The 26941-nt window shown below is 25.7% G+C and overlaps 2 protein-coding genes across 6 annotated transcripts in view; one reads left to right on the top strand and one right to left on the bottom strand.

Moving 5' to 3' along the window:
• Nucleotides 1–2037, bottom strand: part of LOC135931244 (WD repeat and FYVE domain-containing protein 3-like) — a 75955-nt gene extending 73918 nt beyond the window's left edge. For all 5 annotated transcript variants that reach the window (XR_010572982.1, XM_065468220.1, XM_065468221.1 and 2 more), the window contains exon 1: nucleotides 1905–2037. The gene's annotated coding sequence lies outside the window, so the exon portion shown is untranslated. The remainder of the gene's footprint in view (nucleotides 1–1904) is intronic.
• An 11393-nt stretch (nucleotides 2038–13430) lies between these two features.
• Nucleotides 13431–16216, top strand: LOC135922387 (uncharacterized). Its single transcript, XM_065456777.1, has 4 exons — nucleotides 13431–13794; nucleotides 14166–14279; nucleotides 14322–14918; nucleotides 16008–16216. The coding sequence occupies exons 1-4, from the start codon at nucleotides 13734–13736 to the stop codon at nucleotides 16214–16216; spliced, it is 981 nt and encodes a 326-aa protein (XP_065312849.1). The 5' UTR covers nucleotides 13431–13733.
• The last annotated feature ends 10725 nt before the right edge of the window (nucleotides 16217–26941 follow it).

A 26941-nucleotide genomic window follows, 5' to 3' on the forward strand; every position in this document is an offset into this window, starting at 1 on the left:
TCGACCCAAATTGGATTTTTTAACAAGACTAGATGTTGGCCTATTTTGGTGATACTTGAATATTATATAAACTGTATTTGAAACATTTTTTTATCTTCTCTTATCAAAGAATAGTAAAATTCTATGTATTTAGGTCTTATGTTTAATGTTATATTTTTTTAATATCTGTAATTTATATATAATTAAATAAGAGAAGGGAAATATTAAATGGGAGGTTTTTGCATAATATTAAAAAAATTCAGAATGGTTTTAAACTTCTAAAATTACTTTATATAGAATGGAATTTAAAAATTATATAAAATTACTTATTTCATATTAACTTAAGAATAATTTTCCTTTTAAGAATTAGAAGAAGTAATTTATCATAATATTTCGAAAAATGAAAGGGAGAATTAAATAACCATAAACAAGATGTCTTTTTAAATGTCTGATTGTATTAAAATAAATGGCAATGTAAATTTCTGGTTAAACAAATTAAGCATTTTATAAAAAAATCTAGAGAAAGCCTTAATCTATTTTATAAAATATAGGGAGAAAGTGTAAATTAATAGAAAACCTATTTTTGTGGAAACATAAGTAAAAATCAAGAGGTTCATGATTAAAAACCACATAAATTTGAATTTTTTTAGCCAGTCAGATTGATTTAAAAATATTATATACCATATTTCTAAACAGATAAGAAAAAAAGGTTTTTCCATTTGTTTTTAGTATAAATTTATTTTATTTTAAATTAGTCATAAATGATAATTTTTTTGTATCTGTGGTATTAACTATTGTATGAATTCAAAAGTAATAAAATTGATTTGATGATACTTATTTATTTTTTTCTATATCTTTCTCATAATTTATTGTTATATTGTGAGTTAGGCACATTACTTAAAAAATTAATAGTTGCAATTATGGCAATTTAAGAAAAAATATATAGTTGCTTAAATTACCATTATCTGGAGAAAGAGATTTTATGGCTAAAGAAACTAATTTCTTCTTAAATAAATTGTAATAAAATAAAAATTGCAGATAAATATTGGGTAGAAAGATTCTCATTATGATTAATTAGAAAATGTTATATTTTAGAAAAATTGGGAAAGGGAAAATGATGCACCCAACATTTCTTTTTCCCATATTTGAAACAAAATACTTCTTTAAAGAGGTCAAATTTTAATCAATTTTAAGGCTTAATATTTTAAAAAAGGGTGAAATGTCATTATTGATATTTCAAATTTTTAGTTTAAAGAAATTCATGGGTTTGTATTCTATTCATAGTCTATTGATATTTTACTAACCAATAGTAATATAATAGTCAATTTAATAAACATTTGGAAAATTTATGAAGTAATAAAAACAAATGTTACATAGTTAATTCATATATATATAATGGTATAACTCAAAATAATAGAATTAAAAAGAGGGAAGAATTTAAAAGAGAGATAAATTTTGCAATGTAATTACCTGAATGTAACATTGGCCATAAATATTTGTCCTGTATATTTAAAATTAGGTTATTTTGATCTAAAGAGCATAAACTTAGGATAATAATTTATTGAAAAGAAAACTCTATAAAAGCATAAAAGATTCAAAATACTACGTGATAGATACTGTTCCATAAATGGAGGGTAAAAAGAGTTATAGCTATAAATTACGTGATACGTGATAAAAGCGTTTTCGCCCTCTGGTTGTGGATACAACAGAGCTACGCTAGGTTTTCCTCAAAATCCATCAAACTGGATAGTTAATTTAGGGGAGAAAAAAAAATGAGGAGCCCTTCACACGTTTGTGGGCAAACCGCACGTACTTGTATGCGCAACAGTCCGAGAACTGTCGCTTAAACGTCTATAGGCTAATCAACAAAAGAAATGGGCAAAACAAAAGCCTATACCCATGAACTGCCAAAATAATTTAATTACTTTAAGGGTGGGTGGTGGCTAATTTTAAGTTTAACATCTAATGTAAGCCTTGATAGTTACTTAGAACTAATTGAGAATATGTTCATATCCATTGAGATTAGAAATTATTCATGAAAATTCCATATGAATTAATGCATGAATGACAATAATATTAGATTTTTTTTAAATCTTTTTTTTTGGTGTATCCATGTATCCTAAATATCAAAAATATAAATAAATAAATTTATTATTTAATAAAAAAATATTTTTAATGAAAGAATAAAATACGTGATACGTGATATAGAACGTTTACGCCCTCTAGTTGTGGATACAACAGAGCTACGTTAGGTTTTCCTCAAAATCCATCTGACTGAACAAATTAAAAGGGGATAAAAATAAGGAGCCCTTCACGCGTTTGTGGGCAAGCCGCACGTACTTGTACGCGTAATAGTCCAAGGACTATTACTTAAACGTCTATGGGCTGATGTGGAAAGGACAAAATAAGCACAGCCCACACCCATAAGATGCTTATATACATAATAGATTTTAAAGGCAAAGGGGGACCTAACTTTAAGATGAGAAAAATGATAGCAAATAATAGATGAAAGGAAAAGTTTAATACAGAATAAGGAGAGAGAAAAGGGAGCAAAAGTAAAATAAAGAAGATAAAACAAAAATAAAAAATAACCTGTGTCAGGGAGCAGTTTATGAGAGGTTCAAATAATTTGATTTGATCTTCAACAGTTTATTTATTGATTTCTTATCCTTATTCAACCTTAAAAACTGATTCGTGTTGAGGTTTAAATCCAAGATATACTTCACTGCCCTATAAAACCATAAAGTTTTATAATTCCCATAGACTATACCGTTGAATGAGTATAACCAATTGATCGCCTCCAGGACCAGGCTACTATTTGTGTGATTCCGCAGAATGTGAGCAAAAAAGGTCAGACGTTTCTTTTTCAAAGCCACATGCACTAGAGTGTGACGTGACCACCGCCAAAGGTTAACATTAGAGATAATGTTAGGGTAAAAAATGCCGTTTATTATCCTAAGACATTTGTTGACCAACACCTGTAACCTCCTGATCTCTGTTTTCGTAATCTCCCATATATCACCGCCGTAAAGGAGAATTGGGATGATGGTGGAATTGAAAATACGTAGCCTAGTGTGAACCGATATCTCCCTGGATTTCCACAGTTTGAAATATTTGTAAAAAGCAACCCTTGAGTTATGAATTCTAATTTTTAGTTAATCGTGAATACCCCTATTATCCATGTTTACCCCAAGATATTTATAGGAGGACACCACCTTGACCAACTTTCCCCCAACCATCCAATCAACCAAAGGGGGCGCATGAGATGAGGGCATAATCACCGTCTTATCGAAGTTTATATTCAATCCAACCTTTAAGCTGAAAGAATTAAGTATCAAGACTACATTGTGGGCCTCCTCCAAGCTCTTGGCGAGTGTTCTAAATACTTTTTTGCCATTTACAAAAATTTTGTATTTTTATTAAGAGAAATAAATGAATTAAAAAACAATTTTTCTTAAATTTATAAATTTGTATAATTTTTTATGAAACAAGTAGCAAGTAATATTATTTTTCGTTCTTATTTTTTTTGGTTGAATGGGCATGTGCAAAAATTTATAAATTAAGTTTATTTTAATATATTTAGGACATGCCTTCTATATTTATAAAGAAAAGAAAGGATTTGATGTTGTTTTTGAGCAGAAACTTAATAAGTGCGCAAAATAAGTAAACAACATTTTTATGTTCTCATATTCAATTTTAATATCATAGAAAAAAATATTTAAAATGTCATTACACCTATTTTTAATTCTTTCGAACGAATTCCCATTTAAAACTAACATTTATTAAAAAGTAAAATTTTTTACACTAAACTCATAATTTTAAAAATCAATTAAATTTATAAAATTATTCAAAAAATTTCTAAATAAAATTATTTGTTAAATATTTTGGAACATCAATAGCATTGCATAAAAATATACAAAAAATTTGAAATAAGCTATATTTATTATAAAAGAGATATCTATAAACTTATTTTTGAATAAATAAAAATTTTCGATTTATTATTGAAAAGACAGATATCCTTATTTTTAACTAGAATAATTTTCCCATATAAGAATCAGTGTAATAAGTAGTGTTGTTAAACGGTTAAGCCGAGTCGACTTAGCTACGACTCGAGCCTAGTTTCTAGTCGATAAAGCGGCTCATTTAGTCGGCTAGCTTAGTCGGCTTGCTTAGTCGGCTCACTTAGTCGGCTCGCTTAGTCGGCTTGCTTAATCGGCTCACTTAGTCGGCTCGCTTAGTCGGCTCACTTAGTTGGCTCACTTAGTCGACTCAGAGGTTAGCTTGAGTTTAATTTAAATTTAGAGCCAAAATTTATTTTTATGTTATTGAGATATTTTAAATAATAATGTAGAATTTTATTTATTTATTTTTAGTGAAATAATTTATTTTATTTATATTTAATGTTAATATTTTATTATTATCAAACAAAAAATTTTTTTTAATTTTATTTCAAATATGTTTTGATCTTATAATAAAAATGGATTTATTTGATTTTTTTTAAATAAAAAAAAAATTCATATTTTCGAGCTAAAAATTTTAAGCAAAAAATAATTTTTGAAATACAAAAATATTTTATATTTTGTTGATTTTTTATAAATTTTTAAATCTTTTTTGAAATACTTTTATTAATTTTATCATAAATAAATAATCTTTTAGGTCAAATCTTCTATAGTTTTTTTATATTATTTTTATAAATATATCTATATTTTAAGTTTATTTTATTATAAGAGATGGTTTTTCTAAATAATTTTTTTCTAAATATATCTATATTTTAAGAATATATAAAGAGCTGGTTTTTCTTTTTCTAAACAATTTTTTTTATAAATATATCTATATTTTAAGTATATTAAAAGAGGTGGTTTTTCTAAATTATTTTTTTATTAATATTTATGTCAAACTTTTTTTTAATGCGACAATTGTCATATGCGTTATTTTTTAAGATTTTTGAAATTTCTGGACACAAAAGGGTTATAATATAATTTATATTGTAAAGATATTATATTATAAATTCAATGAAGATGTTCCCTGGAAAAAATGATAATTATCATAATAGGTAGATATTTTTGAACATATAAGATTTTTTTGTGACGCTAATGGGCAAAAATATGTTTCTTTAACAGGTAAAATTTAATGTAGATGTACCCTAGATAAATGACAATTGTCATAATAGTTATTTTTAAAGTTTTTTGACGTAAATAGGCTAAAATAAGTACTGCTAACATGTCTAAATAAAACTTCAGTGAAGATGTACCCTAGAAAAGTAAAGTTTTTTAAATTTTTTGACTTAAATAGGCTAAAATAAGTATTGCTAACATATCTAAATAAACCTTCAGTGAAGATGTACCCTAGATAAGTGACAATTGTCATAATCGTTATTTTATAATTTTATTGATGCAAATCGATAAAAATATAGATTTTAATCATGTTAATTTAAAAGCTCGCGTGTTGTTATTATGGCATTTATATATCAAATTGTTTAATTAATTAAAAAGTAAATATTTAGCATGAATTATAATTTTATTCATATAAATAAAACTTATATTTTATATATTCGTTTGTTTAAATCAATTTATTTTATATTAACCTATTAAACAATTAATTTAAGAATGTATATAAATTGTTAAAATTTATTATATAGTGAATGATAAAAGTTATATATTTAAAATAAAATTGTACCTTTCTATTATCATCATCTTATGCCTATAGCCTTGCCTACTTTTTCATGTATATTATCACATGTTTTTATAAATAATAAATGTAATGACTTATTTTAACTATTTTTATTACTATCTATTTTCATCCACAAATATTATATATATATATATTTTAAAAGTTAATTGAACAACTTAAATATAAAATAAATAATATTCAAATTTAAATCAATCAACATATAAAATAAATAATATTCAAATTTAAATCAATCAACATTCCCCCTCTTCTACAAATAACGAAGCTTCTTCTCAGCAGTCATCGAGAGCTTGTTGTCCTAGAAGTTTTTCCTGTTTCGATTGTACTCGGTTTCATATTGGTTAACGCATAAGTCTCAGATGTTTTCGTAGGCTTGATTCTATCACGTAGGTTTGATAAAATCGTTTATTAGAGTTGCGTGAGTTTGTACGTTTATTGTAGGCTTGAATCAATTGCGTAGGTTTGATAAAATCGTTGAACGTTATCGTTGGTTTGATATCCTTATCGTATGTTGTTCACATTTCTCAAAATTGTTATTATCATTTTTCATAATTAATCCAGTTGAATATTGGAATTTGGAATAAATCGGAATATATAATTTGGAATAGTTGATCAAATCAAATGTATGAATAATATGCACGAATAAAATTTTGAATTTCGGAACAATAAAATATTATTATATTATTTTTTAGGTGTTAAGTTAATCATAGCGTTTTATACTTTTAGCGTTTTACATTTTTTGCGTTTTACATTTTTTAGCGTTTCAATATTTAATTAGTAGCGTTTTAATATTTAATTTATTTTTATTTATTTTCAATCTCCGAGGTTAAAATATGCAAATATTATGCACCTTTCCCTCTCTTAAAAAAAATTTAAATTTCACACAATATTTTTCTAAAATAATGATGTTTAATTTTTACATAACCTTTTGTCTTCAAAAGCTTTATTTCAAAAACATTTTTATCATATTAAGTATTACTTATAAGGGTTATTTAAATCAATCCCTTTTAATTCATATGTTTTAATTACATTTTAACATATTTAAAATTAAGTTTTATCTTCTTATTTAGGATTTTTAATGGTTTATTTTTAATTATATCTAAGAATTCATCTTTAGGTTTTGTTAAACAATTCGTCATCATTCAAGAAATCAAAAAATATCAATATTATCCATTATGATTTTACATTTTAGTAATTTTAAAAATTTATAACATGCCTTTATCCTGGCATAAAATTTTAATTTTTAATAACTTTTCTTCTTACGTGGATTAGAATAATAAGTAATCATCATTGGTCTCACAAAATAGAATTCATAACCTAACGTCCAACTTTCATATTGGTTCTTTCTAGGTTGCCACCTTAGGTTAGGTGCTGGCTATCATATTCCAGTCCAACATCCAGAGCCGGGACACCATAAAGAAAGAAGCTTTTTGCATGAAAGAACGTACTAAGGTTTGATTCTTGGTCATCTCAGTAGATTAGGTAGTCACAATAGATAAGGTAGTCATAATAGGTAGTCATCTCCATAGGTTAAGCAGTCTCCATAGGTTAGATAGTCATCTCAGTAGATTAGGTAGTCACAATAGATAAGGTAGTCATAATAGGTAGTCATCTCTAATAATTGTTTTCAAATTTTCAAAGATTGTTGGTTTCCATTGTAAAACTAATTATATACTTTTCTCATATCAAAAATGTTCGCCAAACTGGGAACATTTTTTGGGAAATTTTCCCTGATTTTCGTTGTTTCGGTCTTCGCTATATCGTGCCCAGACCTAAATAAGTTCTTCTTGCGAAATATGAATGAACGATTTCAAGTTTTTGTATTTAAAAAACTTAGTCGTTAAAATATTTCAAAGTTCAAATTTTTTTGAAAAATCAAACCTCTGATATTAACTGTCTTTTTTGTGTCTTGTTGGATATTTATATTTTATTGATATATATATATATGAATGATTCCATAGCTATTTTCACATCTTAATTTATCGTTTTTCTCTCAGTACAATTATGTTCTTTTATATTTCACATACACTTTTTATTTAGCTTTAATTATCGCACTATTATATTATTTTTTATCTATTCGCATCCTATTATATGTATAAAAATTTGTAAGCATTGGTTAAATTTGGCTTTATTCATTCATGCACTGTTGGAGATTTCATTTATATTAATTAATGGGCTATTTTCTCATTTAAATTCATACAATTATTATTATTGAAAATATTCCGCTTTCTCAGCCTGCTTTAATTATTGTGATATTTACATTTAGCATTTGCTTATCATTCAGCTTTAATTATCGCGCACTAACACTAACTTTTACTCTTCCGCTCCTTATTAAATACACGTCATTTTATTATCTTAATTCATTCGCTCCACAAATCTATTATGCTTACTTGAGCACTTTTGCGTGGTTAATCACAGTTTTCGATTTATATTCGCTTTTCTATAACTTGATGTTATTCCCCAATTATATCGCGTCATTTTTGTCCAAAATTTTTAAGTTTTTATCTTTATTTCTTCTTCACAAATCTGTACTTCATGTTTAAAATTAGTACATATTACTATTAGATGTGATCTTTGTTTTAAAGTTCATGGACCACCTTCAGTCAGATGTATTCCTCCGAAAATCTTTGTATCCCCTCTCCACATTTAAATTCCTGCTTCTCAGACATTTTCCATCACTTTTCCAAGCCACGTATTATATCAAGAATCTCCGAATGACTATAATTTTTTGGAACATTCAGGGTACCCGAATTCACATAAACCCCTAACTCAACAAATTAAGGATGCTACATTTAATAATGCCCTTTATCATCAAGATAACAAGAGCTCCATTTAAAAATAAAAAAACAAAACACTTACCAATTGAGCTGAAGCAAATTTGATTTCCATAAAAATAGATAATCTAAACAAAAAAGGTACTATCAGTCTGTTCATTCATGACTCCCTAGCCGAGTCTTATCGTCATACTTATAAGCGCTACCAAAAATACCCTACCCCAACTATAACCCTAATATCCTTTCAACCTCCATATGTGCCTCTCAATTCATTTCTGAAGAAATGAGGAAGGATATAATTTCCTTTCATCAAAATTCTGCTACAAAGTCTAGATCATATCTATTATAAATTCCTTCCTGTCATTACATCTCCTTCAATATTCTCATAAATTCCCATCCTTAGTAAAATAACTAACCTTAGCAATAAAATTTAGAAATGTGATATACCCAGCTTTGTTTCTCCAATTCTTTTTGGTGCTAGATAATTGCACTGCAGAAGCTAATTATGATATTCTTCAATTCTTGGTTGCTAATATCATATCTACAAGGATAAAACATGAGGCATCATGTATTTTCAGCCCTTTCCAACTGGGTGTTGGGGTTAGTATTGTTAAACGGATCTATTTGCGTCGATTTTTAAAAAGGGCCTACATCATATTAATTGGACTAAAATTATAATCGGACCATATAACATTATCTAGGATCTCTGATAGCTGTGAAACCGTTGTACATCTTCTGGAACTCACTTAAAGAATCAACCTACTAACGAATCTTTAATCAAAATTAACTTCTCCAGTGTAGAATTGTTAAAAGCCCGATTCGAGTAGATTTCTAAAATGACCCGATTACAATTTTGTCTAAAAAAAACATTATGCAAGCCAGGAGATTTTGCTTCCAAATCTCAAGGCTTATATAAAATTATTTTAAAAATCGACCCGAATCGAGCTTTTTAACAAACCTTCTCCAATGTTCACTCCTGAATTTTTTATATAACTTTTTCCTGGTTATACAATTTTTTTTATTCTTGCCACCATTCATTTGCCTTAATTAAATATTTATATAATTCCACCTATTGAGAACATTCAACAGAGTGATCCTCCTGGATCTTTATTCTTCTGTTTGAGTATCAACGAGGTTTAAATATATTACACCCATTACGATATCATTGGTAAATCTGCAAAATGAAAATTGTAAACTATAGATTTAGTGAAATATCTTGGCCTCTAGCTATAACTACCAAGAAGGGTGGATAAGATCCTTTCCACCTGATCCTTCCTTTGAAGGTTCTATTATTTTTTGGAGGTCACTAGTTTCTTTAAATATCAAGAATGATGTATAAAGGTCTTTCCCACCTTACACTTCATTTGATGCTGTTATTATTTTTTGAAAGTCACAAATTATGGCTGATCACACTCCCCCTGAAACAAATGGTCAGAAGGGTTAGGATCAGTCGTGGTCTATAATTACAAGCTACGTTAAATCATTCCTAAAATGCAATTATCTGCCCATTTATTACCTTTTTATCTGCTAAATGCCTCTAGTCATCAGTTTCAATTTAAATTTACAACTAAATCAAAATAAACTCACCTATGCCATTGATGTTCATTTTTAAACTGTTTAGCAACCCAATCCCACACAAGCTCCATATGCAGCTTAACTGTGAAGTAAATGGAAGTAGCTTCATTGTCATTCTTGTAGAGATTGTATTGTTAGACATAATGTAGGTAATAAATCGTCCTAAGGGCTACGAGATCAGCTATTCAATCTAATCTAGAACCTTCAGATCTTGGGGAATCGCTCGGATGAGGTTTCTTAAATTATTTGAAAGACAGGTCAATTCCTGATCTGGGATTACTCTTGAAGATCAATTGACTCCCTCCAATCATAAACATACTTATGAAAAAGGAGCAGTGGCATCGCTAAGGGGAGCGGCGCGCAGGGGCTCGAGCCCCCTGAAAAATTTGAATAGCCCCCTGAAGCAAATTCTTTTTTAATGACTCCTTAATATACCCTTGAACTAAAAATAAATTTTTTTAATTGCTCCCTGAACAATTACTTTTATAATTCTATTGATTAATATATAGATTTAATTTTATTATTTAAAAATTAATAAGACTATCTAAATTTTTATTAAATGCATACTAATTTTTTATTAGATTAGATTAATACATATAAATTATATTTTCACTATGTCGGCTTGCGATCAAATTCTGTGTTAAAAATATATAAATATCACTCACTAAATATTAATTTAGCATTAACTATTGAATCTTAATTGACTTTTATAATTTAAATTATTATATAACCCTAATTAAATTAATATAATCATTTATTAATTGAATATTAACAAATTTAATTGTAATTAGCCGAGTTTAACATCACTAATCAACTATATTATTGATTTTTATATTTAATTATCATGTCTCTCTCTCTAAAATTATTTTCAAGGTCCAAATCCAAATAAGTATAAGAGATTTCTTTATAAAAAGTAAGTAGACATATAGTTTATAATCCTCTATTATATATAATTATTTATAAAATATTAGGTAAAATGCCACTTTTGCAGACGTATTTGACAGTTATATAATATATTACAGTTAATATTTTTAAAATTTTACTAATCAATGCTTTTGATAATAAATATAAGTAACAATTTGCATTCAACTATTTAACTCCATCTATTTATTTAAAGTTATTGTAATTAAACATCTTATTATTCATCCCACAATGGATGTAATAAATTGGCTATTGTTACTTGCAACTATTGTTGCATTTAAAAATTTATAAAAAAAGTAAAACTTTCATTTTTTAAAGAACGCATGTTGTTTTTTTTTTACCATTAACAATATTTATTTATTTCAAAATAATTTTTTTTTTATTTATAAATAAATATATATTTTTTCATAAATAAAAATTATTTTATTAAAAATGGAAATTGTGAAATAGATACTATTGCAGGTAAAAAATATATTTTTTTATGCCAAATATTTATTTATGGTATTAAATTATAAAAAAAGTAAAATTTTCATTTTTTAAAATAATTTTTTTTTTATTTTGAATAATAGATAACAGCAGAAGAATTCCATGAAAATGACCAAAAAAACAACTCAAAACTTATCTTAATTCTTTTTATACTATAGGCATTACAATAAACTGGATAAATTGAGACTCTTCATAAGCAAATATTTTTATTAAGCTATAAATTATAAATATCTTTTTTTCCTAATTAATTAAAATTTTCATGTTTAATCTAATTTTCACAATATATATGTCTACACTAAAAATAGATAATAGCAGAAGAATTCCATGAAAATGACCAAAAAAACAACTCAAAACTTATCTTAATTCTTTTTATACTATAGGCATTACAATAAACTGGATAAATTGAGACTCTTCATAAGCAAATATTTTTATTAAGCTATAAATTATAAATATCTTTTTTTCCTAATTAATTAAAATTTTCATGTTTAATCTAATTTTCACAATATATATGTCTACACTAAAAATAGATAATAGCAGAAGAATTCCATGAAAATGACCAAATAAACAACTCAAAACTTAGATAAATAGATTATATCTTAATTCTTTTTATACTATAGGCATTACAATAAACTGGATAAATTGAGACTCTTCATAAGCAAATATTTTTATTATAAATTATAAATATGTTTTTTTCCTAATTAATTAAAATTTTCATGTTTAATCTAATTTTCACAATATATATGTCTACATAGATAATAGCAGAAGAATTCCATGAAAATGACCAAATAAACAACTCAAAACTTAGATAAATAGATTATATCTTAATTCTTTTTATACTATAGGCATTACAATAAACTGGATAAATTGAGACTCTTCATAAGCAAATATTTTTATTATAAATTATAAATATGTTTTTTTCCTAATTAATTAAAATTTTCATGTTTAATCTAATTTTCACAATATATATGTCTACATAGATAATAGCAGAAGAATTCCATGAAAATGACCAAATAAACAACTCAAAACTTAGATAAATAGATTATATCTTAATTCTTTTTATACTATAGGCATTACAATAAACTGGATAAATTAAGACTCTTCATAAGCAAATATTTTTATTAAGCTATAAATTATAAATATGTTTTTTTCCTAATTAATTAAATTTTTCATGTTTAATCTAATTTTCACAATATATATGTCTACATAGATAATAGCAGAAGAATTCCATGAAAATGACCAAATAAACAACTCAAAACTTATCTTAATTCTTTTTATACTATAGGCATTACAATAAACTGGATAAATTGAGACTCTTCATAAGCAAATATTTTTATTAAGCTATAAATTATAAATATGTTTTTTTCCTAATTAATTAAAATTTTCATGTTTAATCTAATTTTCACAATATATATGTCTACATAGATAATAGCAGAAGAATTACATGAAAATGACCAAAAAAACAACTCAAAACTTATCTTAATTCTTTTTATACTATAGGCATTACAATAAACTGGATAAATTGAGACTCTTCATAAGCAAATATTTTTATTAAGCTATAAATTAGAAATATCTTTTTTTCCTAATTAATTAAAATTTTCATGTTTAATCTAATTTTCACAATATATATATTTAGTCTACACTAAAAATAGATAACAGCAGAATAATTCCATGAAAATGACCAAAAAAACAAAATAGATTATATCTTAATTCTTTTTATACTATAGGCATTACAATTCTGGATAAATTGAGACTCTTCATAAGCAAATATTTTTATTAAACTATAAATTATAAATATGTTTTTTTTCCTAATTAATTAAATTTTCATTTTTTAAAGAACGCATGTTGTTTTTTTTACCATTAACAATATTTATTTATTTCAAAATAATTTTTTTTTTATTTATAAATAAATATTTTTTTTTTCATAAATAAAAATTATTTTATTAAAAATTAGCTCTCCATTTTTTTTTATAATTAATTAAAGTCAAATATGATCGAATTAAACCCTACTGGAAATTGTGAAATAGATACTATTGCAGGTAAAAAATATATTTTTTTAAGCCAAATATTTATTTATGGTATTAGTCCCTCCTATGATCGAATCAAGCCCTACTGGAAATTATGAGATAGATACAACTCTTGCAGGTAAAAAATATTATTTATTATTATTACATACCTTTTGAAGTAAATGTTAGATATTCGTCATTCTTCACTTTAAAAGAATGGCTAAATAAATACGAAATTTCTAATGCGACAAATTATTCAATACACCATTCTAAAAAATCGAAGGACCCAATACTTAAGTCTACAATAATGTACGAACGACTTTATTACCAATGTTATGAGGGCAAGATCAGACCATCCAAATCAAAAGGTTTTAATTTTTATTAACCCTTCAATACATACACCAGTGAAAAAAATGACGTTATTAGTACTCCGGTGGGGTTTAATAGACCCCAATTTCAAATGTATATATCTCCAGTTATATTCATTATTTTGATTTAATATTTGAATATAAGATAGAACTAACCTTAAACTTGTTATGATTTCAGGTTTTTGTTGGTTATTATTATCAATATTTTTATTATGATGGAATGTTGATAGCATTATGACATTTTTTCTTTTTTTTGGAACATGATAATAATGTTATGTTTTCCTGAAATGCATTTTAGCTAATTTTAATTTGCCTAAATAATACTTAACGGAGTATAAAAGGGTTAAAGTATATATTAAAATTTTTTAAAGGAAAAAGACAAAGATTGTCTGTCAAGAAAAATTGTTTATCCAGAATTTCTTTTGCCAAAGATGGACCATATCTAAAATGTATCAGTATACATGATATACATAATCATGATAGAGGTTTTATTATTTTTAAATGTATATAACATAATTTATTTATAGATCTATCTTTGTTCATGGCATCTTGCCGGCAAAGACAATTGGATGGTGATCAAAAGTCAATAATTCACCAAGCTCTTAAATATGATGGAAATCTTACATTGATACATCAAGAAATGAAAAGAAAGAATTTAAATATAACCAAAAGGGATTTATATAATCTAAAACATCAATATATGAAAAATCCATGTAGTGTTAATGATCTGGAAGATCTGATTAAAACTATAAAATTAGACATAACCAATATTGTGGAATTATTTGAAGAAAATGGCATATTTAAAGCCTTATATTATCAAACTAAAAAAATGCAAGATCATTATTTGCGATATCCAGAGGTGGTGTTAATTGATGCAACATATAATTTAAATTCCTACCACTTGCCAGTTTTCACTTTGGGTGTAATAGATGGTGAAGAGAATACCAGAATAGTTGCAATCTGGTTAGTTTTATCAGAGAGCTCCACCACAGTTAAAAATATGTGCCAGATTTTTAAAAATTATAATAATGTTTTCCTAAAAACTCTTACAATTATATCTGATAAAAATTTTACAGAAAGAGCAATCTATCAAGATGAATTTCCCAATGCTAAATTGGAAATTTGTATTTTTCATGTTCTACAAATATTCAAAAGACAGTTAACAACAATAAAATATAATTTAACAATAATTGAAGTCAAAAAAATGCATGTCCTATTTAGACGTTTAATTTATGCAGAAACCCCTGGCATATATTGGAAATATTATTATTATTTAAAAAATTCAAAATATCAAAAGGTATTTTTATACTTTGATACAAATTGGCATGGAATTCGTGAGGAATTCTGCTTGGCATGGAGAAATAAATCAGTAAATTTTGGGAATTTTACAAATAATAGAATTGAAGGGACAAATCGTGCCCTAAAACGAATTATTAAAAGGAATTCTTCCTTACATATTTTTTATAAAAATTTAAATGAATATTTAAATTGTTTGGAGGACAAGAATAAAGATATAATCCTTACAAATAGTAGACTTAATTATACAAGTCTGCCACCATCTTCCCCACAATTTTTATTCTCCAAATTATTGACTCTAAAAGCTTATAAAAGAGTCAACCTTGAAATAAAATATTCTTTTAATATAACTTATGAAGATTTCAATGTTAGTGAAAATTTATGTAATTGTGGTTTCCAGCAAAGGTATCTTTTACCTTGTAAACATATTTTCAGATACAGGGAAGATAACAATATCTCCCTCTATGATGATTCCTTATGTGCTTTAAGGTGGTGGAAGGAATACAATTTATACCCATATTTAAGTGAAAATAGTATAAATTATGAAGAAAGGGATGATAATATTGATATAGAAATTATTTCAAAAAATACTAAAAATAAATGTGAATCAACAGATATAGAAATATATAAAATGACACAAGAATATTTTCAAAATAATATTGGCAACTTTATTAAGGAGCTACCAAATGACCTGATGATTATATGCTTTCAGGAATTAAAAGAAACATGTGAAAAGGTATGTAACCTAGAATATCTTAAAAGCAAAAAAAGAATAAATACATTGGAAAACAAAGAGAATATTAATAGTTTACCATCATCTTCGAATTCCTTAGAATTAGTTAAAAATTTAAAAATGCCTGAAAAAATAAATAGAAAAAAGAAAAAAATGCAGTACACTATTTTTAACAAAAAAAAAGTTTTAAATAAAGAAATAGATAATGAAATCGATCTTTCTATAATGCAGGATATCACGAATCAAGAAAATCTACAATTATCCAAAGAGAATCTAGAACTACCCAAAGAAAATCTACAATTATCCAAAAAGAATATAGAACTACCCATACAGGATCAATTACAATTACCTAAAACCTTGTCATTTCACAAATTGCATTCAAAATTATTATAATTGTATCTATTTTTATTATAATATATTTAAATAGTGTAATCATATTTAAAATACAAATGTTATGAAAAAGAAATAAATATTCAGTTTATTGTAAAAAGAATTAAGATATAATCTATTTATCTAAGTTTTGAGTTGTTTTTTTGGTCATCATGGAATTCTTCTGCTATTATCTATTTTTAGTGTAGACTAAATATATATTGTGAAAATTAGATTAAACATGAAAAATTTAATTAATTAGGAAAAAAACATATTTATAATTCATAGTTTAATAAAAATATTTGCTTATGAAGAGTCTCAATTTATCCAGATTATTGTAATGCCTATAGTATAAAAAGAATTAAGATATAATCTATTTTGTTTTTTTGGTCATTTTCATGGAATTATTCTGCAGTTATCTATTTTTAGTGTAGACTAAATATATATATTGTGAAAATTAGATTAAACATGAAAAATTTAATTAATTAGGAAAAAAACATATTTATAATTTATAGCTTAATAAAAATATTTGCTTATGAAGAGTCTTAATTTATCCAGTTTATTGTAATGCCTATAGTATAAAAAGAATTAAGATAAGTTTTGAGTTGTTTTTTTGGTCATTTTCATGGAATTCTTCTGCTGTTATCTATTATTCAAAATAAAAAAAAAATTATTTTAAAAAATGAAAATTTTACTTTTATATAATTTAATACCATAAATAAATATTTGGCATAAAAAAATATATTTTTTACCTGCAATAGTATCTATTTCACAATTTCCATTTTTAATAAAATAATTTTTATTTATGAAAAAAAATATATTTATTTATAAATAAAAAAAAAATTATTTTGAAATAAATAAATATTGTTAATGGTAAAAAAAAACAACATGCGTTCTTTAAAAAATGAAAATTTTACTTTTTTTATAAATTTTTAAATGCAACAATAGTTGCAAGTAACAATATCCTAATAAATTAGATATCTTTTCCTCTCTTTCTTTATGTGTTTTTAGGAAAGCTATTTTTCTTCTTCTTTGAAAAACAGTTTTGAGTTAAATTTTTAATACGAATATATTTTAGATATTATTACAAACTACTATTATTTTAAGATATAATATATCAACTAGAGATAGTACGACAATAATATATAAAATTTTAATTGCTTTCATGATATCACTCTGGTTCTTATTTTATAGTTACAAAATCATTTCTAATATGTCATCCTAGCTATGTAAATAACTCAAGGCTTCAATATATTTGCATAATTTCTTCTTAAGATTTTTAGTGTTTTTGTTTCATCAATTCTAACATAATAAATTCTGATATGGGTTACCATCATGAGTGTCATGGCTATGACTGTAAATTAACCAGCATCTATTATTTGTGTGCCTATGTAATTTGAGTTTATTACTACAGCTGCTGAGAGCATGTGATTGCATATTTTAGATATGCAATAATGGTCAACTGTTTATTCATTTATATATCATTAAAAATGAAAATAATTTTTTAGAAATTTAATATCTCACAATAATTTTCTCGATTACTTATCAAGGTTCCATCATGTCATCTAAGATGAATCTCTAACTACCATATAGTTTTATGATTAATATTGGTCGTTAATATTCTCTTCAAGAACTGTTAATTCGGTAAGGCTTATAAATTTTTTCTTATTAGTCCATTCTATAAAACATTGTCTAAAATGGTAACAGAGAGTTATATTAGTTTCATGACCTTTTGTCAATGTAAGTTGCCTAGAATTATATAGCATTATGTGGTTTTAAAAATCATTATCAATTGAGGCATATGTATGAATTAATTAACCTTTTTTATCACTTGTAATTCTTTAGACGCAATTTTTTTATATCAACCATCGAAAATATTTAATACTGTAATAAATATATTTTGTATTAAAAAATATTATTTTTAAATATGTTGTTAATTTGTTAGTTTATTTTGTATGCAAAATATAATAAATGACAAAATATGAAATTCAAGAAAAGCTATTTTTTTCTTTAAAAACAGTTTTGAGTTAAATTTTTAATACTAATATATTTTAGATATTATTACAGACTACTATTATTTTAAGATATAATATACCAACAGTGTGACAATAATATATAAAATTTTAATAGCTTTCATGATATCACTCTTCTTATTTTATAGTTACAAAATGTTTCATCTCTAATATATCATCCTTGCCGTGTAAATAACTCAAGGCATCAATATATTTTAATAATTTCTTCTAAAGATTTTTAGTGTTTTTGTTTCATCAATTTCTCTAACATAATAAATTCTGATATGGGGTTACCATCGTGAGTGTCATGGCTATGACTGTAAATTAACCAGCATCTATTATTTGTGTGGCTATGTAATTTAAGATTATTACTACAGCTGCTGAGAACATATATATTGTAGATAATCAATAATGGTCAACTGTGTAGTCGTTTATCTATATTATAATTTTCCAATGTCCTAACTACGTCATTGTGACGTCATGTCATCACTACGTATTTATTTATTTTTATTAATTTATTTATTTTTTATAAAAGCAAGACTCAAATAAAAAGCAACTATTATATCCTGGTAAATAATATTTATAATTTATAAAAAATTTTATTTATTTACTTTTTTTATAGGTGAAATATTTTGAGAAGAAAATCCAAGAAATGGTAAATAATATTTTTAATTTATGATATCAAAAATTAAATATCATTCAATTATTAATTCAACTCATATTCATTTTGAGAAGAAAGGGTAAATAATATTTTTTATTTAAAAAATGAGTTTTTACAAATCAAACAATCATACACTCTTATTTTCCAAAAAATGAGTTTTTACAAGGGCTATTATCAAAAAATAAATATCATTCAATTCTTTCAAGTAAATTAAATTTTCAATGCTTATATTTTTTTTACATTTAGAATACATCAATTTTAGCTTCTGATGATATTTCGACTCTTTCTAGAGAGTTGAACCTAATATTGATTCCTCTTCAGGTTTAATACATTAATATTTTTATAATTATTCTTATGTTTTTATTTTAGATAACAAGCCCTGTCTTAACCTCTCTTAATGATTGTACAGAGGCTGATTAAGCAACTATTATCCTGGTAAATTATTATTTTTTATTTATTAAAATGAGTTTTTACAAGGGTTGATATCAAAAAATAAATATCATTCAATTATTAATTCAGCTCATATTAATTTTGAGAAGAAAAGCAAAGTATATTTTTAATTTATAAAATGAGTTTTTACAAATCAAACAATCATCATACCCTTAGTTTACAAAAAGTATAACATCAATAATTTAAGCTTTCCCATTCCAGCTACACACATTCAAAATTATTATAAATATTTATAAAAATAGTTTCAAAACACAAAAGATTAACCATACCTTTTTTAAAACAAAAATGTGGTATAAAACAAGAATGTGCCCCCCCCCCCCCATTTTCAATCTACTAATTAGTGACATCACAAATACCAGTACAAAATGTAGACTGGCTATGCTAAGCCGACTTGAAGATGTCACTAATATTAATTATTTTAACAATAGTCTTTAATAATATATGAAAAATCAGCCTGATAAAAAATTAAAAAAAATATTATATTTTCCTTTCCTTCCCTTTTAATTTCTTTTATTACCTTCACCTTTCTCAAACTTTTTAATTTCCTGTTTCTTTATCTTTAGCTTCCTTTCCCTTTTAATTTCCCTATTTTCTTTCCATTTACAATACTTAGTATGATATTTTTTATAATTTAAATAAATTTATATATCTATTTCAAGCATCCTACGTATTTTTAAAGCTATCCATTTTGCCGGGCCGCACAATATATCCTTTTATCTCTGATGAATAATTTGTCTAAACAGAAAAATATCCAAAGTACATTATTTTTAATATTTAACTAAATTAATATATCAATTTTTAAGGATCCTACTTTTTTAAAAGCTTGCCTTTTGTCAGATCCACAATTGCTCTATTCTCCATGCTGATAATTTTGTATAACTCACCAAAAAATAAGTACATTATTTTTATTATAAATAATTTTATATAGGATTTTATATCTATCCAAAAAATCGATATATATATTACAATATTTTTTTTATTCAATTAAAATTATATATTTATTCTTAAGGATCCTACCTTTTTAACAATACTCCTTTTTATTCTTACTAATTCTCTTGTATAACTCAATAAAAAAGACAAAACGAGGTTTCTATCTTTAGGATTTTACTTTTATTCCAAAACAAAATACATACTATGGTATTTATATTATTTAAATTATTCTATATCTATTCACAAGGTTCCTATTTATTTTTAATTTGCCAATTGGACTTTCCGAATGGTATTTTATTTTAATCCTACCTTATAAAATTAACTTGAGAATTGTTTTGTTTTTACTTTAGTTAACTATCCCCATCTTATTTCTTCTTTATAATTGTTCAAATATTGATATATCAGTCATTAATAATGAACAAATGCAAAATATGATAGGCTTGATAAGTCCCCAAAATTTTTTTTTGATTATAGCCCCCCAACTACTAGAAATATACTTCTAATATTGACTCCTCTACAGGTTTACAGTACATTAATGTTTGTTTAATTTCAACAATAGTTTATTTATTTGTGGCTGATTTCTTTATTTGTCTAAGCTAACCTAATCTTAATCCCTCACATTGTTAGAAAACATGATGAATCTATTATTAAAGATTAGCAAAGAAAAAAATGACGATTCAACAAACGCCTTACCCGTTCTAGAGTTACTGGTGGCCAAGATAATAAGGAACTGTGAACTCCTCTGGAGGTTTATTTTGTTTTTTATCTAATGTTTTATATCTAATGTTTTATATCTATATGTTTATTTTATATTCACCCAGTTGCCTCCAAATGATATTTCTATCACCACTACCACAATCCCTATGCCACCTCTGCCTAATTTTTAACAAATATAAGCATTTAATTTCACTATCATTCACCTCACTAGGAGTTAATATAAATAATATCCGATTCCCTGAGGAACTTTCATGAATATTAAGAGGGATGTTCAAACGTGAATGTGTAGTGCGGCCAATTTCATTAACATTATTAATGGGAAAATATGCGGTAGTTTTGTCATGGCCTTTATAACAATACTTACGACCGTTTATGGTTGAGTTGACAATGTCGTTGATGATTCTATTTTAGAGGGGGATATCAAAACTGACACTTTGTCAGAAATATCATTTTGCGTTCTTCTTTTACCAGTAGCCCAAGGCCTCAGCTTTATCAGGACGCAATGGGTGTTGTACACTGCTTTGGTAATCAGTCATTATTCATTACTTTCACCTACAATCCTAAATGAGATGATATTATACATTAATTATTTTCTCTGCAGACGACTGCTCAGATTTATTTTGTCGCTTTTTCCATCAAAAACTAAAATGTCATAAAGGATTTGCTCTTTATTTTATCAGACACACAAAATAATAATTAATCCTCATCATTTTTTTAAAAAATTACCTAAATTTATATGGCAATAAAAACAGATTTCTTAAAAAATATATAAATAAATTGCATATAAGTTTCATTAATATTGAATGGAATTTTTGTAATTTATATAGATAGCATTTTTTTGTACTTAACATAAAGATATAGATAGCCCTTATCAAATTTTTTGATAAAAGGAGTTAACCCACTAATTGGTAAATCCGAGATTTCCCCTTCATGTGATGATAAATTATTTAGAAATATAACTTATCCGGGTTTGGAAAAAAGTTTTAAAAATTAATATGGGTTGGACTGGACTTGGAAAATATTCCTCAAGATTAATATTAGCTTGCACCTGACTTGGGAATATCTTTTACAAATTATTATAGGCCGGGCTAGAAAAAAATTTTCAAAATTATTATGGGTTGAGCTAGGCTTGAGAAATTTTTTTTAAATTATAAGGTCTTGGATGCTTAAAATTTTTTTCCAAATATTATGAGCTTAGACCTGGCTTGAAATTTTTAAATGTCTTATGTAATCAGTAATATATTTACAAAGAATTTTGATATTGGGTAAAAGCTCATTTAAATATATTTTGACTCAAAAAATAGTTTCCACTCTCCTAATGGGTTCGACTCAATGACATTGGTTGGACTTGACCTAAATGGGGAGAGGGGAGGTTTAAAAATAATATAAATTGGATATGATTTTTAAATAAAAGGTAACATCATTCTTAAAAAAAAACGAATAAAATTATCATTCTCCGTCATTTTTGACGGGCTATCTGCTAGTATATCATTAAAAATGGAAGATAATCTTTTAGAAATTTGATATCTCACAAGAATTTTTTCGATTAATTATCTAGCTTCCATCATGTCATCTAAGAGGAAGCTCTAACTACCATATAGTTTCATGTTTGGATTGGACGTTTATATTTTCTTCTTCAAGAATTGTTGATTTGGTTAGGCCTATAAATTTTTCATTATTAGTCCATTCTATAAAACATTGTCTAAAATGGTAACAGAGAGTTATATTAGTTTCATGACCTATTGTCAATGTATTCTAGAATTATATAGCCTTAGGGGGTTTTTAAAAACCATTATCAATTGAGGCATATGTATGAATTAATTAACCTTTTTTATCACTTACAATTTTTTACGCAATATCAGCAATCGAAAATATTTTATAAATAAATAGATTTTATATTAAAAATATTATTTTTAGAAAATCTTATAATGTTTTAATTATTTATATGCTAGTTTATTTTGTATGCAAAATATTATAAATGACAAAATATGAAATTCAGAATAATTGTCTAGAGTTAGCATATTTTAAAAGTGTATAATATATTTATATAAAACCCGGCCGAAGGCCGTGCAAAATCGGGCCAAAGGCCGGCAAATTGAGGGTATGGGGAGCGAAGTCCCCTTAAATTTTTTTTTAGTTGAGCCCCCTGAGATTGTAAAGGCTAGCGACGCTCCTGACCTCCATAATATAATATTAAATGTAGGAAAGTTATAATAATATAATATACAAATAACGTAACCTTTAAAATATATAAGATATTCAAATATAACATATCTTCTTTCCCACCAAGTTTAGATTGTCTACCAATCTTTTTATTTACCAAGTTCAATATTAATTTCTACTGTTTTATCATCTCCTAACTTTATAATGTCATTTGTTTTTTAGTACATTTTTTTTTCTTCTTCCCTTTTTCAGGGGTGAGATGGCAGATTTCCTTGGTATACGGCAACTCCTGGTATATCTCTGCGATGTTTTTGACACCCAATTCAGTGGTTGACTTATTTTTCGACATCGTTCTCACCAGATATAATGTCTCGTAATCAATTTCATTGCTGTAATACCTGAATGTCCCGTATGTAATATGTGTAAAACTTTTTTTGTAGTGAGTGACCATTCCAAAATAAAATACAGTCATCATTTCCTATTTCATCTATTCTTGTTCTAAAAGCTTGTAAATCTGGGCTTGATTTTTTATATTTGTACCATTTATTAATATTTTTACTCTTAAAATTGGATCTTTCGCGGTTTCATCTCTAAGTTCTTTTCTTGATAGAGTTGATGTGTCATAAGTAAGATTTCTTATTGTTATTTTATCATCATTTATATCTATTGGGTTTCGCGATAAAGCATCTGCAATTATATTATTAGCGCCATTCTTGTACATTATATCATAATCATATGCCGATAATTTATAAGCCCAAAGTAATAATCTTTGGTTTGTTAAGGAGCTTAAATCTCTGTTATCACCATATATTTTTATTAAAGGTTTGTGGTCCGTTCGTATTTTAAATTTTCGTTCATACAAATAGTTATGAAATTTTTCTACGCCGTTTACTATGGCTTTGGCTTCTTTGTGGATTGTCGAATAATTCTTTTCAGCATTTTGAAAGTTCTCGAGGTGTAAGCTATTGGGTATTCGTTACCATTATCATATTTTTACATGAGTACAGCTTAAAATCCTTGGTAGATGCATCAGTATCTAGTATTAACTCAAGATCTGGTTTATAAAACTGTATAGTATTTTGTTCTGTTACTATTCCTTTTGCTTTTTCAAATAATGCATCATCTTTTTTAGTCCAATTTCATTTAACATTTTTACTAGTTTTATTATGTAATTCGGCTATGATTCCCTGTAAGTTTAATATGAACCGTGTATAATCGTTTAATATACCTAAAAATGATTTTATGTCATGTCTATCTTTTGGAGTTGGATATTTTTGTATTGCTATTATTTTATTTTTATCTGGGTGTATTCCATTTTGATCTATTATGTATCCTAAATATGATACTTTTTCTTTCATAAAATATTTTTTGCTTTAATCCCGCTTTTTGTAATTTTTTTGAGGGCTTGTTTTATATGTTCAGTATCATTTTTGCCTGTGATTATAACATCATCTAAATAAACTGCTGTATCTTTACACAGGGGCGTCGCTAGCCTTCACAATCTCAGGGGGCTCAACTAAAAAAATTTTTAAGGGGACTTCGCCCCCCATACTCCCAATTTGCGGGCCTTTGGCCCGATTTTGCACGGCCTTCAACCGGGTTTTATATTAATATATTATACTTTTTTAAAATTTGCTAACTTTGAACAATTATTCTGATTGTCATATTTTATCATTTATTATATTATGCATACAAAATAAACTGACATATAAAAAACGACATAATGCAATAATATAATTCTTAGCAACTTACATTGACAAAAGGTTATCAAACTAGTATAGCTCTCTGTTACCATTTTAGACAATGTTTTATAGAATGGACTAATAAGGAAAAATTTATTGGCCTAAACCCAATCAACAATTTTTGAAGGAGAGAGTAACGACCAATTCAAATCATAAAACTATATGGTTGTTAGAGCTTCCTCTTAGATGACATGATGGAAGCTAGATAAGCAATCGAGAAAATTATTGTGAGATATTAAATTTCTAAAAGATTATCTTCCATTTTAAATGATATATAAGTTGACCATTATTGTTTATCTAAAATATGCATTATATGCTCTCAGCCGCATAGTAATAATCTTAAATTACATAGCAACACAAATAATAGATGCTGGTTAATTTGTAGTAATAGCCATGACACTTACGATGTAAACTAATATCAGAATTTATTATGTTGGATAAATTGATAAAATAAAAACACTAAAAATCTTTGGAAGAAATACTTATGCAAATATATTGAAGCCTGGAGTTATTTATACGGCAATGCCATATTAGAAATGAAACGTTTTCTAACTATAAAATAATGACCAGAATGATTCGATGAAACAATTACGATTTTACATATTGTCGCACCACCTTGATATATTATATCTTAAAATAATAGTAATTTGTAATAATATCAAAAATATACTTGTATTAAAAATTTAACTCAAGACTTTTTTTCGAAAAAAATTATAGCTTTCCTAAAAAAAAAAAGAGAAGAAAAGATATCAAATTTATTACATCTATTGCAGGATGAATAATAAAATGTTTAATTATTAAAATTATTTATAAATAAATAGATGGCGCTAAATACTTGAATGCAATTTGTTATTATATTTATTATCAAAACCATTTATTAGTAAAATTTATTATAATATTAACTATAATATATTATATAACTGTCAAATACGTCTATAAAAGTGGCATTATATCTAATATTTTATAAACAACTGTATATAGTAGAGGATTATAAACTATATATCTACGACCTTGAAAATATTTTTAAGGTATGATAATAAAATTTAATAAATATACTGATTAGGCATTTTGAACTCGGCTAATTACAATATTAAATTTGTTAATTTGCAAAGAATATATGATTATATATATTTAATTAGGGTTAAATAATAATTTAAATAATAAAAGTCAATTAAACTTCAACTGTTAAAGCTAAATTTATATATTATTGGTGCTGTAGCTATACCAAAAGGTAATCGTAAATAGCGGTAGTATCCATTTGGTGTTACCATTGTTAATAATTCTTGCGATTCATCGTCAATGCTCATTTGTAGATATGCATCTTTGAGATTTAATGTTGTATATTTATTTCCATTAGCAATTTTTGCGATTAATTCTTCAAACGTTGGAAGAATGTGATAGCCTTTTAGTATAAATTTATTTAATTTTACTTTGAAATCTCCACATAATCGTAGTTCACCTGAAGTTTTACGTACCACTACCATTGGAGTACTCCAGGTTACTCTTATTGTTGATGGATCTATTTTCTTTATTATATTATTTTCTTCCAAACGTTTCAGTTCATTTTCAATTTCTACATTTAAAGGCAACGGTACTCTTCTAGCTGGCAGTGCAATTGGTTTTGTATTTTTTCCCAATTATAGTTTTACTGGTTCGACATTTTTTAGTAATTCTAATTTATTGTCAAACACCGTAGCGAAATCTTTATATAGTTTGTCAATATTCACGTTACCATTATCATTATATTTATATCTATTGTTGATCATATTGATTTTTACATTTGTTGGTAACAATAAATCAAATTCTATAGTCCATGGAAATCCAAATAGTTCTGCAACATTTGTTTTTGTAACTAATAACGGAAGCCATTTTATTTTATCATCTAATTGCACTTTTACATAAGCTTCGCCCATAATTATTATTGTATTGTTTCCATATGTAGTTGGAGCTCTAACCATTCTAAGTTTTGGCCTCCCAATTTTATTCCATATTGTTGCATTAATGATGATTATTGCTGAACCTGTATCATATTCCATTTTAATTTCGTGGGTTTTTATTAATACCGTAATTGTTG

This window comes from Gordionus sp. m RMFG-2023, chromosome 1 (assembly GCF_954871325.1).
Source record: "Gordionus sp. m RMFG-2023 chromosome 1, tfGorSpeb1-WG-v2, whole genome shotgun sequence".
Lineage (NCBI taxonomy): Eukaryota > Metazoa > Nematomorpha > Gordioida > Chordodea > Parachordodidae > Gordionus > Gordionus sp. m RMFG-2023.

Coding starts and splice junctions, on each gene's coding strand:
- LOC135922387 (XM_065456777.1), top strand. CDS start 13,734: ATGTACGAACGACTTTATTACCAATGTTATGAGGGCAAGATCAGACCA. Junction 14,280..14,321: donor TATACATAATCATGATAGAG/GTTTTATTATTT, acceptor ATTTATTTATAG/ATCTATCTTTGTTCATGGCA. Junction 14,919..16,007: donor CAATGCTAAATTGGAAATTT/GTATTTTTCATG, acceptor ACAAAAAAAAAG/TTTTAAATAAAGAAATAGAT.